The sequence below is a fragment of the Myodes glareolus genome, chromosome 3 (assembly GCF_982192425.1).
Source record: "Myodes glareolus chromosome 3, mMyoGla1.1, whole genome shotgun sequence".
In the NCBI taxonomy this organism is placed as follows: Eukaryota; Metazoa; Chordata; class Mammalia; order Rodentia; family Cricetidae; genus Myodes; species Myodes glareolus.
The window spans coordinates 127,226,107-127,242,663 of NC_142028.1; the positions used below are offsets into that span (position 1 = coordinate 127,226,107).

Here is a 16,557-nt window from a genome sequence, read left to right on the forward strand (position 1 = left end):
AGCAGAACCCACCAGGGAACATCAGAGTCTCCCTGTCAGTGACCTTTGACCCAGAGGACTCCACATCATGGACAGAAGAGGCCTGAATGTTAGTGCTCCTTCACAAACTGAGTAAGGAAAAAAAAACCCACCTTACGCACATATGAAGAGGCCACCCCATCTCTGGCTTGGTGAGTGGGATTGGTAACCTTGTAAAGGTCTCCCAAAGAAACTGATTCACCCCCTCTACCTTGTGAGGATGCAGCATCGAGGCTCCATCTTCAAAGGAGGGGGAACCCTCACCAAGCATCAGATCTGCTAGCGCCTTGGTCTTAGGCTTTCCAACACCCAGGACAATGAGCAGACACTGTGAACTGCCCAGCCTAAGGTACTGTGCGGTGGCGCTGCCAAGGACTAGGAGGAGGCAAAAGCATGGGGGTGTCGCGCCGCAGCAGCATGACCTAGCCATCAACCCATCCAGCGAAGGAGCTTGCCACCGCTCAGGAGGGTTCTCACTATGTTCTCCAGTTAGCGCAGTCCCACGGCGATAGCCTCATCACTGCCTCCTGTGTCCTGCTGCTGCCAGCCCGTCTCTGCACATCCGATGGTTTCCACCTGTTTCTGCATCTCCGGCTTGTGCCATCTCAGCGTGTGCCACCGTGCCTGTATTTCTTCTCGTTAGGCCTTTCTACTCCCTTCTCCCAGAGCCCCACCCTCCCTCACACGGGCTGCCTCCAGAGATGTGGTTCTGGATAAAGCAGTCCTTTGCCCTCTTCACCTGCGTCCAGTTTTGATTAGCTCGTGTGTTGAGCTATCTTTGAATCACTTCCTTTCCCTCTGATAGTGGGGCTCGTCCCTACTCGTTACTCATTTCCAGTCCCAACTGCTCAACGCTCGTTCTCCACCCCGTCCCTCCAACTTCCCAAACTGTTGCATTTGGCAGGAGTCCTAACATTTCCTTCCGCACAGCCTCAGCTTTGTGGCCAACTAGAGAAGCATTCCATGGAAAGGCTGTGATAAACTTGTCACCGTTGGGGACTTTTGTAGTTAGAAGGAGTAGACAGAGTCCAAGCAGACTGTGTGTGAACACGATGCTCCATCTGCTCTTTCCAGAGGAACTACCCACTCTCTGCTGCCTCATCTCCTGCTCATTTTCCACACCCTCTCTGCATGGAGCCCTGTCTTGTCTAACTACCCTGACCTCTGCTGGCCACAACCTCCAGAAGGAACAGAGCAGAACATAGGCCCAGCAAACTTGGTGCCTGAGTTCAACTTCAGCTTCTACCACTACCACTCCCTTCCTTGGTGATTCTGAACAAGTAAGAATTGCTTTTCTGGTTTTGTTTCCTGCTCTTCAAAATTAGAGGAACAATGCCTACCTGACAAGGTCATGTGGGATTCAAGAAAGATCATATAAATATGGAATCTCAGCGCTGAGGGGATAGCTCAGTTGGGCAAGTGCTTGCCTTGAGACCATGGGGACCTCCTGAGTTCAATCCCCCAGAAGACATAGGAAGGGGTAAAGACAGGAGGACCCTTGGAGCTTACTGGCCTGCTTGCATAATTGACAAGCTCCAAGTCAGTTAGAAACGCTGTTAAAATAACCAAGGTGAACAGCACCTAAGGGAGGGCCTCTGAAGTTGCCTGTGGCCTCCATAAACATGTGTACTTGTGCACACACACACCTAGCTGCATGAGTGTACACACACACACACACACACACACACGATTCTGAGAGCTACTAGAATAGAGGCAATGACGCTGAAACATTTGTTCTTATTTTCCCTCTCCCATAGACCAGCCATCCATCAAGTCCCTGGTAGGCTTGTAGGCTTCCCTATGGCTAATAATCACAGAGTAGCAAAAGCGATTCTCAGCAGTCAGAGTCAGGTGTCGTCAAGCATGAGATTCAGGACAGTATTAACACCACCACCAACAATGGCCCTCGGCTCCAACCTTATTCTCCCCATCTCCATCTGTGAAATCTATCAGAAAACAAGTCAAGCCACTCCCTCCTGTTTGAACTGTCCTGAACCCTTCCAGCCTGTGATAACATATCCCAACAGTGAAGTCCACTCACTGAACCCTGGCCAAATGTAGAGTTCCCCCACACGTTTATTTAGCAGTTATATTCTGAGCTTGAATTATCAGTTTACAAAGCTTATCTACTGCCTGCGAATGTTTGCAGGCTAGTGAGCAAGAGCACCGTACAAATACGTCACCACAGTGCTCGGCGACTAGACTTCCATAACTGAAATATTCAGAAGTGAGGGTGAAATCTTCTCAGGATTGCCTTGCAAATGCATGAGCAGAACAAAGAAAACAAAACCATAGACATAACAGTGTGAATGGGGCAAAGCCCAGGACGTTTCAACCATACATAAGGAACGTCAGGTAATTAAGGAGGCAGAGAGTGGGAGAGAGTCCTGCCCAGGAAAGAGTCCACTGATTGGTTAATCTATACCAAATGCCCAGCTCTGAAAACACAAATACTAGTAAGTATGCACAGACTGGGAAGATTGTATTTACATGTTTAGGAATATATATGTATATTCAGATACATACATGTATATAATAACAATTAATTAAAAAGAGGCTATGAATCTAAAAAGAGCAAGGAGGGATATATGGGAGGCTTTGGAGGGATGGAAGGAGAGGGATGCATAATATAATTATAACCTAAAATAAATGGAACAAATAATTTTTTATTATTATTGAGCCAATATTTTTTCTCCGCTCCCATCTTTTCCCCCCCTCACCTTTTACCCTCTTCTATGATCCCCATGCTTCTAATTTACTCAGGAGATCTTGTCTTTTTTCTACTTTCCATGTAGATTAGATCCATGTATGTCTCTCTTAGGGTCCTCATCATTGTCTAGATTCTCTGGGATTGTGAATTGCAGGCAGGTTTTCTTTGCTTTGTGTCTTAAAGTCACTTATGAGTGAGTACCTATTATATTTGTCTTTCTGGGTCTAGGTTACCTCATTCAACATGATGTTTTCTAGATCCATCTATTTGCCTGCAAATTTCAAGATGTCATTATTTTTTCTGCTGTATAGTACTCCATTGTGTAAATGTACCACATTTTCCTTATCCATTCTTCAGTCAAGGGGCATTTAGGTTGTTTCCAGGTTCTGGCTATGACAATGCTGCTATTAACATAGATGAGCACATGTCCTTGTGGCATGATTGAGCATCCTTTGGGTATTTACCCAAAAGTGTTACTGTTGGGTCTTAAGAAAGGTTGTTTCCTAATTTTCTGAGAAATCACCATACTGATACCCAAAGCGGCTGTACCAGTTTGCACTCCTACCAGCAATAGAAGATTGTTTCCTTTACCCCACATCCTCTTCAGCAGAAGTTGCCATCGGTGTTTTGATCTTGGCCATTCTTATAGGTATAAGATGGAATCTCAGACTTGTTTTGATTTGAATTTCTCAAATGGCTAAGGATGTTGAGCATTTCCTTATGTGTCTATCAGGCATTTTAGATTTATCTGTTGAGAGTTCTCTGTTTAGGTCTTTTGATGGAGGAGGGTCATCTGTCTATGTGTTACTTTCATTGGTTAATAAAGAGATTGCCTTGGCCTTTTAATAGGGCAGAAAATTAGGTGGGCAGAGTAGACAGAACAGAATGCTGGGAAGAAGGTAATGAGGCAGACGCCATGATTCTCCGACCCGAGATGGATGCAGGTTAGGATCTTTCCTGGTAAGCCACCACCTCGTGGTGCTACACAGATTACTAAATATGGGTTAAAGCAAAATGTGGGAATTAGCCAATAAGAGTCTAGATATAATCGGTCAGGCAGTGTTTAACAGAATACAGTTTCTGTTCATAGTGTTGTTATTTCGGGTGTAAAGCTAGCCGTGTGGGAGCCAGGCAGGACGAAAAGCAGGCCTGCTCACTATTCCTACTACAGTCTTTACCCTGTTTTTTTATTGGTTTTTTTTTTGTTTGAACAAATAATTTTTAAATTAAGAAAAATTACTTTTCCCAATGAAGAAGCAACAGGGCAAACATTTGCTGACACCTCCTGATTGTCCCGTCTCCTTCTTCATGGCATGAACTTTCTACCACGGGGAACTTTCTATAGTACACTCTGGGGAAAAAGTTATTCCCAAACTAGGATGCTAGAAGGACTGTGTAGGGATGGAGGGAAAACAACAACAAAAAATGATCCAATGAAGAGCAGAAAGTGTCACGGAAGCCCTGGATATTATGCAAAGCATCCTTCACAATTCAGAATTCACAGAATTCTGGCCCCATCCCCGTTTCCAGTCCCACATGGTGGGAAGAATGAAGTCTGAAGATTCGAAATGATTTGAATCAGTTCTCTAATCATTAAATTTCCTCTCAAACTCTTGCTTTTGAAGCATCAGTCTCCTGCCTCTGTGAGTGTGATGTATTTCTAAATGGCACCGACATGGGCTTAGCCCTGAGATGAATGTGTCTTTCCCTTCCTTCTGTTTACTACCCCAGTTTAACAGCCACCACCACAGCTTCCCACTGACAGACACCACACAGCAGCAATGACCTGAGTTCTGTGCTCCACCATCTTTATTCTCAAGATGTTTAGATTTAGAGACACTAAGGAAATCCTCTGCACATGTCTGGGCTGGGGTGTTCAACGTAGTTCGATTGAAAATGGACTCCTCACTAAGACTTTTTCCTTTGTCCAACTTTGTAAGAAAGGACAGACCTCTGCTCCAAAATCTATCTTAAACCTTTTATTCCCTGAGACCTTACCTGTTGATCCTTTACCAAAATGCCAGTATGCTCCTCTCAGATCATAAGAGAAATGTTCAACTTGTTTCCCAACTTTCCCTTCCTTTGGGCTGCTTTCGAAATGGTAGCCACCAAGATCTTCTCAAAACAAAACCAAAATTCAACAACTTCCTTGCCTTGGGCCTTCAAAGACCCACACCTCACTGGAAGATCAACTACGTCTTGCCCCACCTCCAGAAGCCCTACCCAGTCAGTTGCCTTCGTGGCCACCAAGCCCATCACCCTTGCTCCACTGCTTCATCTAGGCGCCCTGATTTTCACTCTTGAAACACAACCCCATGCCTTTTCACAACAGACACTCTTCGCGGGTTACATCCAGCCTTCCTGCCTCCTTTAGACCCCCATTCGTGTGCCTCTTCTCAAGGAGGCTGTCTCTTCTTTTTTAATTAACTTTTTCAGTCCATGTCCAAAGCATCAGTGTGTAAGGACACTTCCTCACACGTGTGTCCTCGCAGTTTCTTCATGCTTACTCATGCGTTACCCTCACCATTCTTCCTCCCCCCACTTCTTGGCTTTCTTGCTTCTTTCTTTCTAACCACATTATTAAATTAAGATCATTCCTGAGCTGTAATTCAGCTAATAGAATTCATTGGTTTGCCATTGTCCTAACCAAATATAGTAGGGCCCCTTCAACCTTAGTCCTGCTTTTATGGTTTCTACTACCTATAGTCAACCGTGGTCCAAAAGTATTGAACAGAGAATTCCAGAAATAAACAGTTCCTACATTTGAACTGCTTGCCTTTCAGACAAATGTGGAATCTTGTTCTTGCCCCATTGTGCACAAGGCAAGGATCGTTGCTGTTGCCTACTTCTACTGCAGTAGCTGTGTTCTCCCACTGCGAAGCGGTCAGTAGGCATCTTGACTATCAGGTCACAGCATCATAATGCTTACAATGGCATAAGCCGCACGTTATTTAAGATGCTTTCGAGATGCACCGGTAGTCATGCTGGCACCTTGGAGGGTAGTGTCATAGTTGTTCTTTCTACCGTCAGTTATTCAGGTATTTTCTTACAGTACCTAACTCTTAAACTAAGATTTGCCGCAGGTACTTATGAAAGGAAAAACATTGTATCTATAGATGGTCCCCAGTGTATATAGTTTGTCTTAAAATTTTCCCCTTCATGATGGTGCAAAAACAACGCATAGTTTTTATTGTATCCGTCCTAGCAATCTATGACACGTAACATACTCTCTGGGGAGTCTCGGCAGCTGCAGTAGGGCCCCAGCCCTCATCAGCCACGCAACAAAAACTCTTCAGCACTCCATGGCACTAAACTGTGATGTTTGAGACCTTAAATGTGTTAGATATGATTTCAACTTACAATATCTTTGCCTTCAATAGCTTGTCTGGGTGTCACCACATCATAAGCTGCACATAGGTGGAGGAATGCTCTCATGGGATTTGGTGACTTGTAGTTTCATGCATCTTCAAGGGTATGCAAACATACTCCTCATGACTAGAGGGGACTGCAGCATGTGCTTTTTGTGTGTGGGGGGTCGTTTCTTGTTTTTGCTGTTTCCTTAATGAGTGTATTGACTCCCTTTTCTACAATCTGATTACCATTTGTCTTTGAATCTGTTAAGAATACAGAAAAGAAGAAATACACATAGCAATCAAAATGTTTGTGTCACCAAAGAGGATTTAACAGACGGCAAGTAAACCCATAAAGAGATATTCAACATCATTAGTCATTAGGGAAATGAAAATCAAAACCATTGTGAGTTACTATTTCACATCTATCAGAATGGCTAAAACACACTGGACTTGGGGTGCACACCTTTACTCCCAGCAATCAGGAAGCAGAGGCAGGTGGACCTCTGTGAATTCAAGGCCAGGCTGGTCCACAGAGTAAGTTCCAGGATAGCCAGGACCACATAGAGAGAGAACTGTATCAAAACAAGCAAACAAACAAATGAGAAGAGCTAAAATTAGCTCGGGAGATGTTCCAGTGAGTAAAGTGTGTACCCCAGGCATGAGAAGGTTTAAATTCCTGGAACTCACATAAAGTCAGGTGATGCACATCTGTAGTCCCAGAAATCCTACAGGGAAGCAGGAGGCAGAGACAGGAGGATCCCCAGATCCCAGATGTTCTCAGGCCCGCTAGGCTGAGAGCAAAAATAGCAGCAAACACGTTATTCCTATCTGCAACCAAATGGAAAGCAAGAACTGACTCCCAAGGTTGTCCTCAGAACTATGCCTACACACATATGCACACCACACATACTGTGACACGTGTGTACACAGACATTATACACATATATATGTCATACTATGTACACAAACACCCACACTGTGACATGTATATATGCACACATATACATTATACATACTCACACACACACGCACACACACACACACACTCACACACACACATACACAAATATGATAAAAACAAGTGATCATAGCAAGCTCTGGAAAGGCTGCTGGGACGAAGCAGCACAACATCTCTGAAGCGACTTCAGCGCTCACCACACAGCTCAGCAAGGTCGCTCCTGGTCACTGTTCCAAGAAACAAAAGTGAGTTTGCACAAAGACCTCCACATGAGTATTCATGACATGTTTATCCAAAATAACTACACATAGCCTAAATGCCCTCAGGGGGTAAGGTTAAACAAACCGGAACATCTGTTCCATGGTACAGTGCTCTGTCACCAAAAGAAATGTCATTTCTTAGTAGGCCTGTTAAAGTAAGCATGAGTAAACAGGGTCATTAAAAAACACCCTTTGAGCTGGAGAGATGGCTCAGCAGTTAAAAGCACTGACTGCTCTTCCAGAGGTCCTGAGTTCAATTCCCAGCAACCATGTGGTGGCTCAGAATCATCTGTAATGAGATCTAGTGCCCTCTTCTGGCCTACAGGCAGGATACTGTATGAATGAATGAATGAATAAATAAATGAATAAATAAATAAATAAATACTTAAAAAAATAAAATAAAATAAAAGCCACCCTTTGCTGGACTTCACCTCAATGGATGTTAACTAGAGCTCAGTATGTAAGCACTACCATGTTAGGAGCAACAACCATAGAGAAGGCTTAGCACTGCCCTGCCAGCTTGGATGCTGGTGCAGTGAGGTAACAGCTAAGTCTAGTATGAAGCACTCGCTGGGAGTGGCACCAAAAACAGCTCTGTGTCCAGCTCAGGGAAGGGAGTGCAGGAAAGTGTTCCACGTACCACTGAGGAAAGAAGGCAGCATGGGCAAAAAGAGAAAGACAGAAGCTTCCACAGCAGAGAAGATGCCACAGGTAAGCACTCGTCTGTAGGGACCGGAGAAACGATGCCTGGAGGAGGTGGAGGGGGCTGGGTCCTGAGGAGGGCGGACAACAAGCAGACCCAGGGCAAGGGTTTTCCCAAATACTGAAAGTGTTCTGATTGTGATGAAGGTTCAAGGAACCACTGGACAGGAGCAGGCTGTCCAGTTTCCTGGGGTTTTTTCTTTCTTTGCCCATTGTTTATTGTTTGGTCATTCATCTGTTCTGCAGGGATACATGGTGCAGTGTACACATTTGTCACTTCTCCCTTCTACCATGTAGGCTTCAAATAGCAAACTCAAGTCGCCAGCCTCGACAACGGACACCTTCGCTTGCTGAGCCATCTCACTGACCCTGGGTTCCTGATTTCCATAGCCCACCTTTATATGGCCTCCTCTCCTCTCCTCTTCCCTGGTGACACCCCTCCTACCTTCAAGACCAAGTTCAAACCCCACCTCCTTCTCCAGAAGGCCTCCTTACACCCTTACGGAGGGGATTCTCTCCTCCAGACAGCAGGTACCAAATGGTAGCATACATGCCGTTGGCGGGGATGTTTACAGTCGGAAGCCAGTCTGCCCGAGCCGTGATCATTTCCTAGTCACCCCTGTCTGTGTTCAGTCACCCCATCTGTGAAGCAGAAGTACATGGAAGGCTCTCCATGGTGCTGCGCACCTTTGGTCCTGGTGCTCTGGAATCAGGAGCAGGAAGCCAGCTTGAAGCCAGCCCAGTCTACTCACAGTAGTGAGTTACAGGACAGCCAAAGCAACACAGCAAGACCTTGCCTCAAAAAACAAACAAGCTGGATGGTGGTGGCATGTGCCTTTTATCCCAGCAGTCGAGAGGCAGAGGCAGGAGAATCTCTTTAGGTTCGAGCCCAGCCTGGTACACAGAGTAAGTTCCAGGACAGCCAAGGCTGTTAAATGGAGAAACTCTGACTTGAAAACCAAACAAACACGCAGCTGTCTCAGGACGGAATAAGCAATCAATTAAAAAGCAAGTGCTTGGTGAGTGTTACTCCTTGTCATTCTGGCTGCCACGCCCCTCCCCCATCTGCGGCCAGCACAGGCGAGGCAAACCTTGGGACACAGGAGCACAGACGTCCATGTCCTTATCTCTCTGACAGTCACTCCTAACTATGACCGGACACGGTCTTCATTGACTGTCCTCAACAGATTACAAATATCCTTATGTGAGTCGGGCAGTGGGGGCACCTGCCTTTAATCCCAGCATTCCAGAAGCAGATGGATCTCTGAGTCTGAGGCCAACCTAGTCTAAAGAGTGAGTTCCAGGACAGCCAGGGCTACACAGAGAAACCCTGTCTTTAAAATCAAAAACAAAAACAAAACAAAAACAAAATCCTTACATTTCACAGGTAATGCCATCTAGATCGTGACTCAGAATGGGCATCGTCCTGGCTCTGCCTCTTGCTCCCAGAATGACCTAGGGCAGGTACCTTTTCACCTTTCGGAACCTCCATGTTTCCGTCTGTCGTCTGTACAGGGAGTTGCTGTCGGCACAGGAAGGTTAAGAGGCACTTGGCAAAGGACTGATGTAAACGTGATTTCCATTTCCTGCTGCGAGCCACATACCTCCCAGGCCCTCACTTTCACTTCCAGAAGGAACACACTCTTTAGTACAGCTCCTCTGGCAGGAGTCCAGTGCAGGGAGCAGGTACATTTTAATGCGCCACACCCACGGACTTGCTGCATTCTGGATCTCCTCCTCCGGGGACTTTCCTGACTTCCCTTCTGTAAATGAAGGAAAGAGCACATCACATGAGCATACTGTACATAAATATGCTTGGGAAAGCTTTCTCCTTCTTCTTCTTCTTCTTTTTTTTTTTCTTAAACCAAACTTGGTTTCTGTTGTAGGCGGCACATTCCCTAGCCGGGCAGGGCGGGCTGCAGCGAACCATCAGGGGAGGCGGGAATAAAAAGGGGAGGAGAGGCAGAACATTAACTCACCCAGTGTGACAGCTGCTCTCTTATTTAATGGGGGGGTCTCTGGTCAGAAGGAGTCAGAAGTGCCTCCAGGAGAGCAGAAGCATGGCTGAGGAGCTGAGGCTGGGCTTCGAGGAAGCAGTCAGAGTGGAAATGCCAGAAGGCAGAGCCAGGCCAGCCGCCAGGAGCAGAGCATGTTTGGCTCTCATCTGCTGCCTGATGTCACTTTTCACTCTTGCAGGACTTAGCACCTTCCTGATGGTTGGCCAGCTCAGGGCCCAGGGAAAAGACTGTACGCCGCGGGTAAGTACGCTTGCTCCTGCCTGGGGACTCAGTGGTCTCTCTCCAGGCAGCTACCTATGTCAGAACTGTTCACGGACAGCATTGCCAGCTTCTCCGTACAGAGAAAGTAGACTGGAAGGGTGAGAGGTGGAAAGGTCCCATCTGGTTCTTAACTCTATTTCCAGGGAATTGAGTTGTTCTATCTCATGTTTATACAAGAACAACTCCACACTCCATTTTTTTTAAGATAATTACAATCATAGTGTACTGATACTTTGGAAACATTCCCTTTTCTTAAAAACAAAAGGCTCTAAAATTGTTTTACATAATGCACGGGTGTTGAGGTGAAAGAAATAGAAATCACAGGCAAGGAAATGAAGAAAAAGCCTTACTCATAAATCCCGAGAGGTGAAAACTATTAACTATCTAAAGTACATAATTCCTTTCTGTTTTTAATAAAATGGGATTATTCTGAGCTTCCTACACAGTATGAAGCTATGTTTTGTTTCTACAGTAATGACTCTATGGCGTATGACTGGCTGTACTATGTTCCTATATGTATAGGCTAAAATTTGTTTAACCAGTTCCCCTTCTTGAGTTTATAAATATTCTTCAGTTCTCAGCTGAGAACCTACTGAGCCTCAGGTCTCCCTGGAGAAGCTGTCACCAAAAGGCTGTGGGACTGGAGTTTGGAGAGTGAGGGTCCAGGTGTCCAGGAGGAGACCAGGAGTCCTGGGAACTCCCAGGAAGGATCTAAAAAGTCAATGTGTTAGTTAATGACTGTTCTTTAGGGAGAAATGTCCCGCATGCTCTGTGAAGGCTGATTAAATTTTAGTCCCCAAGGATTCAACTATAAAGGAGAAAATGGGCAGCTTAATTGGAAACCTGGTCTCTAATCAATCCTGTTCAATTTCCACATTGTGGCTAATGTGTAACTCCTGCCACTCCATCAGGGTCAACAAACAGTGACTCCGGCAGCCACGTGCCATGACTTATAAAATGCAGACATGTGCAAGTAGGGCAGAAAGGCTGCTTAGGTCAGAAGGGAACTGGAGGGAATGAGAAATGAGAGGTCAGGCTTTGACCCCAGACACACACACACACACACACACACACACACACACACACCTATGCACGCACGCACGGCTGAGATACTTCAGGGAACTCTCCAATCAGAAGGGGACTGCTGTCTTGAACAAAGTATTACTAAATGGCCTCCAGCAACCTGTGCCTCCCTGGACTCTGAAGGGATTCCTGACACACAATAGGATTCTATTACCAGGACGCTGTCTGAAATCCTCATGTTAGCAGAAGCCAAAGAAGCCATCTAGGCTACCAGTGGATGCTACAGTCCAGGAAAGGGAGCAGGCAGGGGAAGCGACCAGACAGGACGACTCTCAAGGAGGGAACTAAGTGTTATCACAAACAGCAACAACTCAGAATCCCCTTCTTGCCTCCCCTACTCAGGTGCTCGAGACTTGAACCACACTAATACCTAATACCTCCCATCCCATCACAAAGAAAACAGTCTCCTTGGCAACGGGGCATGGGTTGGGGGAGGTACACAGCGATGCTTGAGGGTGTTGTTTAGCCAGGCTATAGGACATCTTAGTGCATCAAAACAGAAAAGAAAAGAGGGTGAGACTGGGGTGGGTGTGCGGGGTATTATGGATTTGTAACAGTAATGAATGTACAGTTACAAAGTAGCAACAAAATAATTTTATAATTGGGGCCATCACAGCATAAGGGACTATATTAAAGGGTTACAGCAATAGGAAGGTTGAGAAAAAACATTTTAGAGGATTCTAGAAGGAAGCTAACCCTTGGAAAAGACCTGATTAGAAAATGCAAAAGTTTGGACAAAGAAAAGGGTGGGCAGAGGGAGCAGGAAACATTGGCCATATTCCTCTTTAGCCCTTTGACCAGACTAGAGTGGGAGCCAGGGCACAAAGAAGCCAGGTAGGAGCCATTCCAAGAGGCTAGGCTGACCAGGGAGGAGTCACACTGAGGAGAACAGAGATGGGAGAAGAAACTAAGTCAAAATATGGCTCTCAGGTCCCTGTGCTTAAAACCCAGTTCAGTTATTTGTGCCCAAGTGAAGAACAGGCTCCTTGCTTCACGTCTTTGAGCTGTTTCTTCTTCAGTCAGAAGGGGGCGTTTATGTTAGCATGCTGACAGTGTTAATAAGGCAAGTGCGGGGGCATTTTGCATGGCCGGAATGTGGCCAAATGGCATGCTCAGGAGCCTGGGATATGTTTACCATTCTAAGCCTGACTGAGGAGGAAAGAAGCTACTTCCGCCTGCCTGTGCTACAGTGTTTCCCTAGCCTGGCCACAGGGCAGAAGCCTTTGTTTTGCAGACAGGAAAGCTGAAGGGGTGGAGACTTCTCCAAGACTATTTCTCTAGTTGGAGGCAGATTCTGGCTTAAAACCAGACAACATTAGCCCTGCTCTGCATTCTGGCTGTGGGGATTATTCCCACTGCACTAGGTTCTAGATATCACACGGTGAGTTGAAAAGAAAGCTTCCGCAATACCAAGGAGGAAGGTCACAGCCGCTACCCCACGGCAGCCCAGTGAGGACTTTCACAAATCCACAGCACACTCACAATCACCCACCAAGGACACCTAACTTGGCAGGAAATTAGGACTGTGTGTGTGTGTGTGTGTGTGTGTGTGTGTGAGAGAGAGAGAGAGAGAGAGAGAGAGAGAGAGAGAGAGAGAGAGAATATGAATCAGAGAGGTGGCCTGGCACTCTTAAGCTGAGGAAATATAATTGAAAACAAAATTCTCTGCCAACCCAGAAGATCTCTCTCTCTCTCTCTCTCTCTCTCTCTCTCTCTCTCTCTCTGGAAAGGCTGAAAAGAAAGAAATACTTTTATTATTGAATAATCCTTAAACTAAAAACTAAGATGTGATGCAGGCAATGGACTTAGAGGTTACAGAGGCGCAGAGAAATTGCTCTTTGATATGCATGGGCAGCAGATACCGCCCAGCACTCACAAGTTCAGTGTAAAGAGCCAAGCAGCGACTCACAGCAGACACATGAGCAGATGCTTTGTTCCTGGAGGAGCTCACCTACATGTGTGCATTTATAAATGCGTGGAGTAGTTCAGGAAGGGCTGAGGAGTAGAGCTTCTCGCTAACGTGCAAGGAGGGAGGCAGGTGGCTGAGCCAGTCAAGGAGGGAAATGCTTACAAACATTCCTTGAACGAAGTGTTACGTGTTCCCTATTTAAAAAAAAAATAGAGGCAGTGCAGTGTTTTAGGATCTTCAGATTTATGGGAGGCTAAATCTGCATTTTGCATTTTGGAAAGGCCATGAGTCCTGAGTTGAAATCTCAAACCCAGTGCGAGTTCTAGTTCTCGCCACTAGCTACTTTGTCATCTCCCTTCCCTCGGCCTCTGCTTGCATTTGTATAAAATGCAGATAATTAGAAACAGGGTATGTAAGGTGTCTGGCATTGTGGAGATTAGTCAACAGCAAGTTTACATCATCATGCTGAGCAGGGAAATTCCCTCCTTGGGCGATTACTTCACAGAGTACAACTTCCCTACCTGCTGTGGAATCTGCCCTTGCAGGACAGAGAGCAGGTCTGGGTGCTGTGGAGCTTTTCTTGACCTTAAGAATGTCTCGGCGGCCCCAGTTCTGCCCTACAATCACCACAACCTCTCCCCTCAAACTGCTTTGTCAGTTGCATTTGGTTCCACTGCTGCAGAGCAGGTGCACTGGCTCTGTGTGACGTCATCCTCCCCCAGCCCCAGCAGAGCAGATGCTGGAGCCGCTTGGCCCCATGCCAGGCACAGACAGTCTGGTACCGGATTCTGTGCAGTAGATCGCCTGGACAGTGTAGCAGGGCTTCCTGCTCGGCCTACCACCTTCTGTGCGGCCCTCCCAGACGCTCCTCACATTCTCGCCAGTCCCTTTTAATCTCATTTCTCCACCTTTCTGATAATTCCTGCAAGCTTCCACTATTTTCTGTACCTCACACACCAGAAAAGTCTGGAACATATTAAATGATCAATAAATGATCTATTTCCTCCTGGAAAGGTACCAACTGTGCCTGGCAAAGACATTCACTTGGTGTTTTCTGGATGGAAAGGAAGATAAAATACTGGGCAATTTATCAGTCTTCCCTGACCCTCAGACACTCAGTCCACGAAGTCAAAGGATGAATGCACTTTCTTCCTAACACTGCCGTGGGAGTTCTGCAAGACTCCAAGACATCCAGAAAGCTATAAGCAAAGATGGATGCTCCCCAGAGGGCTTCCCTCCCCACTCTGCCTTGGACAGGACTCTTATCTTCCCAAGGTTTTTCTTGTTTGAAGGTAGACAATGCCCATAATCCCCAGCATTGTCTAGAAGACCCAAACAGATGAGATGGAAGAAGTGTGTCCAAGTCTGTCCCATAGTGGAGTCACCCCTGCTGCAACCCGAGGGAGAATGGCGTCTGCAAGTGGGGCTTAGCTCAAAAGTGAGGCTGTGAGCAGCTGCCAGGGATGACAGTCCCAGAGATTACATCCAAAGGCAGAACATCAAGCTGCAAGTCACCTCACAGGCCACACTGTCCCTCCCTCAAGCGAGCCTGCACCACAGTGAGCACCATACTAGCCCGGCAAACTCCTGTGCCCTCACCCAGTCCAATAGTGTACGCTGCCAGGCACCACAGCCCTTGCACAGCGTAAAGGTGTGTCCCAGCCTGCGCCTCGTGGCACACAACAACTGAACAACAGCAAGCTGAGGGTTTGAAATGGACAGTTCGGCTTCTTCACATATTGGCATTATCAAAGGCGACGTTCATAGCAAACTATGGCTCTATCAAACCTACAAAGGGTCTGTGTTTGGGGAAAGGAGTAACACCACCCCTAAACTTATAAAGGATCTTAAATCCACTGCTTCTCATAAAACATAGCCAATGGCAGCTCCTGTTTACAGACAAAGTTATAAAAGCCTAAAGAAGAAGGCACAGACAGCACAGTGTTGCTTGGGCCCAAAGAAAGAAGGAAAAGAAATGAATTCATAGCAATTTTAAGTGCAGCCTCCCTGAGCCACAAGGGTAGGCCTGCCAGAAAGGAATCTCTGAGGTCAGCTGCTGTGCTAGGATCGGGAACCAAGAAATAACGAAGTTGGATTTCCGAATTTACTCTGCTACTAATGTCTGACTCTTGGCAAGTGTGATCCAGGCCAATGAAGTCGATGACAGAATGAAATGACTTCATGTAAGCCGTTTCCAGAGGGACTGATCCTTGTGAAATACACAGAGAAGAAGCCTCACGTGCCCTGATTTCTCCTAGATGTGCTGGGTCATAAAGCACAAATATCTTTTCAATGGCAGCTATTATGACAGCAAGAAATGAATATAATTTCCTGTTTGTGAACAGGATAGACAAGGACAGGTGACTACAATGAGTGGGAAGGAAGGCTAAGTGGATCATTAGTTTAAAAACACTCACAGGAATTTTTCTGGGGAAATGCCAGGAAGTCTCAAAGACCTCCCCACCGCTAATCCGTTTGCTATGTTCCCTGTGAATGCTTAGAAAGAGCCTGGTGTACCCCAGGAAGCAAATTTGATCCAAAGGTTCAGATCCCAGGCCCTCTCCCTCCCTTTGACTTTGTGAAGGCTCTAAACCCCAGTGATGAAGCTCAACTTGCTCAGACTATTAAAAGGCTTACACACCAATGCCCAGTGCAGAATTCAGCAAGAAGGAACACTTGGCTAAGTGGCCATGTCCTCCTTCCCACAGCCTTTCTTCTGTGTGCAGTAAAGGACACAGTCAGTTTGAGCCAGCAGCCACTACTAGTCAACATACCAAAAAGAAAAAAGTCAATGAAAGAAGGAAAATCATAAAATGGTGATAATGTTGCAACCTGTAATCGTTAGAGGTAGAGGGATGAGTGGGGAAATTACTAATTATATTTCCAGGGCTAATGCGAGCGCCAGGTCCTGGACACCCCACTGTCTCACTAAGATGTCTGTTCATGAGCGTGCACATTAGCTTTCTTTGTTTTGTTTTGTTTTGTTTTGTTGTTTTTTCTTCTTCTTCTTCTTCTTCTTCTTCTTCTTCTTCTTCTTCTTCTTCTTCTTCTTCTTCTTCTTCTTCTTCTTCTTCTTGTTTTCTGACTCTGGTTTCTGGCCAACCCCTACAACTTTCAACAAACATTTCCAGAGCCCCAGTTGTGTTCCGCGCAGACTTTAGGGGGCCCTTTAGAGACTGTAGTACCAACAGACCATGACTACTCAGCTCTAAGTCATTCAAACGTTGTTGGTGTTCTTGCTACATTTATTTTTGTTATGTGTACTAATGTTTTGCCTATATGGTG

General features: G+C 46.1%; 1 protein-coding gene and 1 long non-coding RNA gene across 2 annotated transcripts in view; one reads left to right on the forward strand and one right to left on the reverse strand.

Annotated features, from left to right (window-relative positions):
• Nucleotides 1–10,100, reverse strand: part of LOC146895048 (uncharacterized) — a 27,643-nt gene extending 17,543 nt beyond the window's left edge. Inside the window, exons 1-2 of the long non-coding RNA XR_015000804.2 lie at nt 9,981–10,100; nt 9,380–9,764 (exon numbers count right to left, since the gene is read on the reverse strand). This is a non-coding gene — a long non-coding RNA (uncharacterized LOC146895048). The remainder of the gene's footprint in view (nt 1–9,379; nt 9,765–9,980) is intronic.
• Nucleotides 9,766–16,557, forward strand: part of Tnfsf15 (TNF superfamily member 15) — an 18,758-nt gene continuing 11,966 nt past the window's right edge. Inside the window, exon 1 of the mRNA XM_048459255.3 lies at nt 9,766–10,259. Within this exon, the coding sequence (XP_048315212.2) occupies nt 10,008–10,259 (252 nt within the window). The 5' untranslated portion in view covers nt 9,766–10,007. The remainder of the gene's footprint in view (nt 10,260–16,557) is intronic.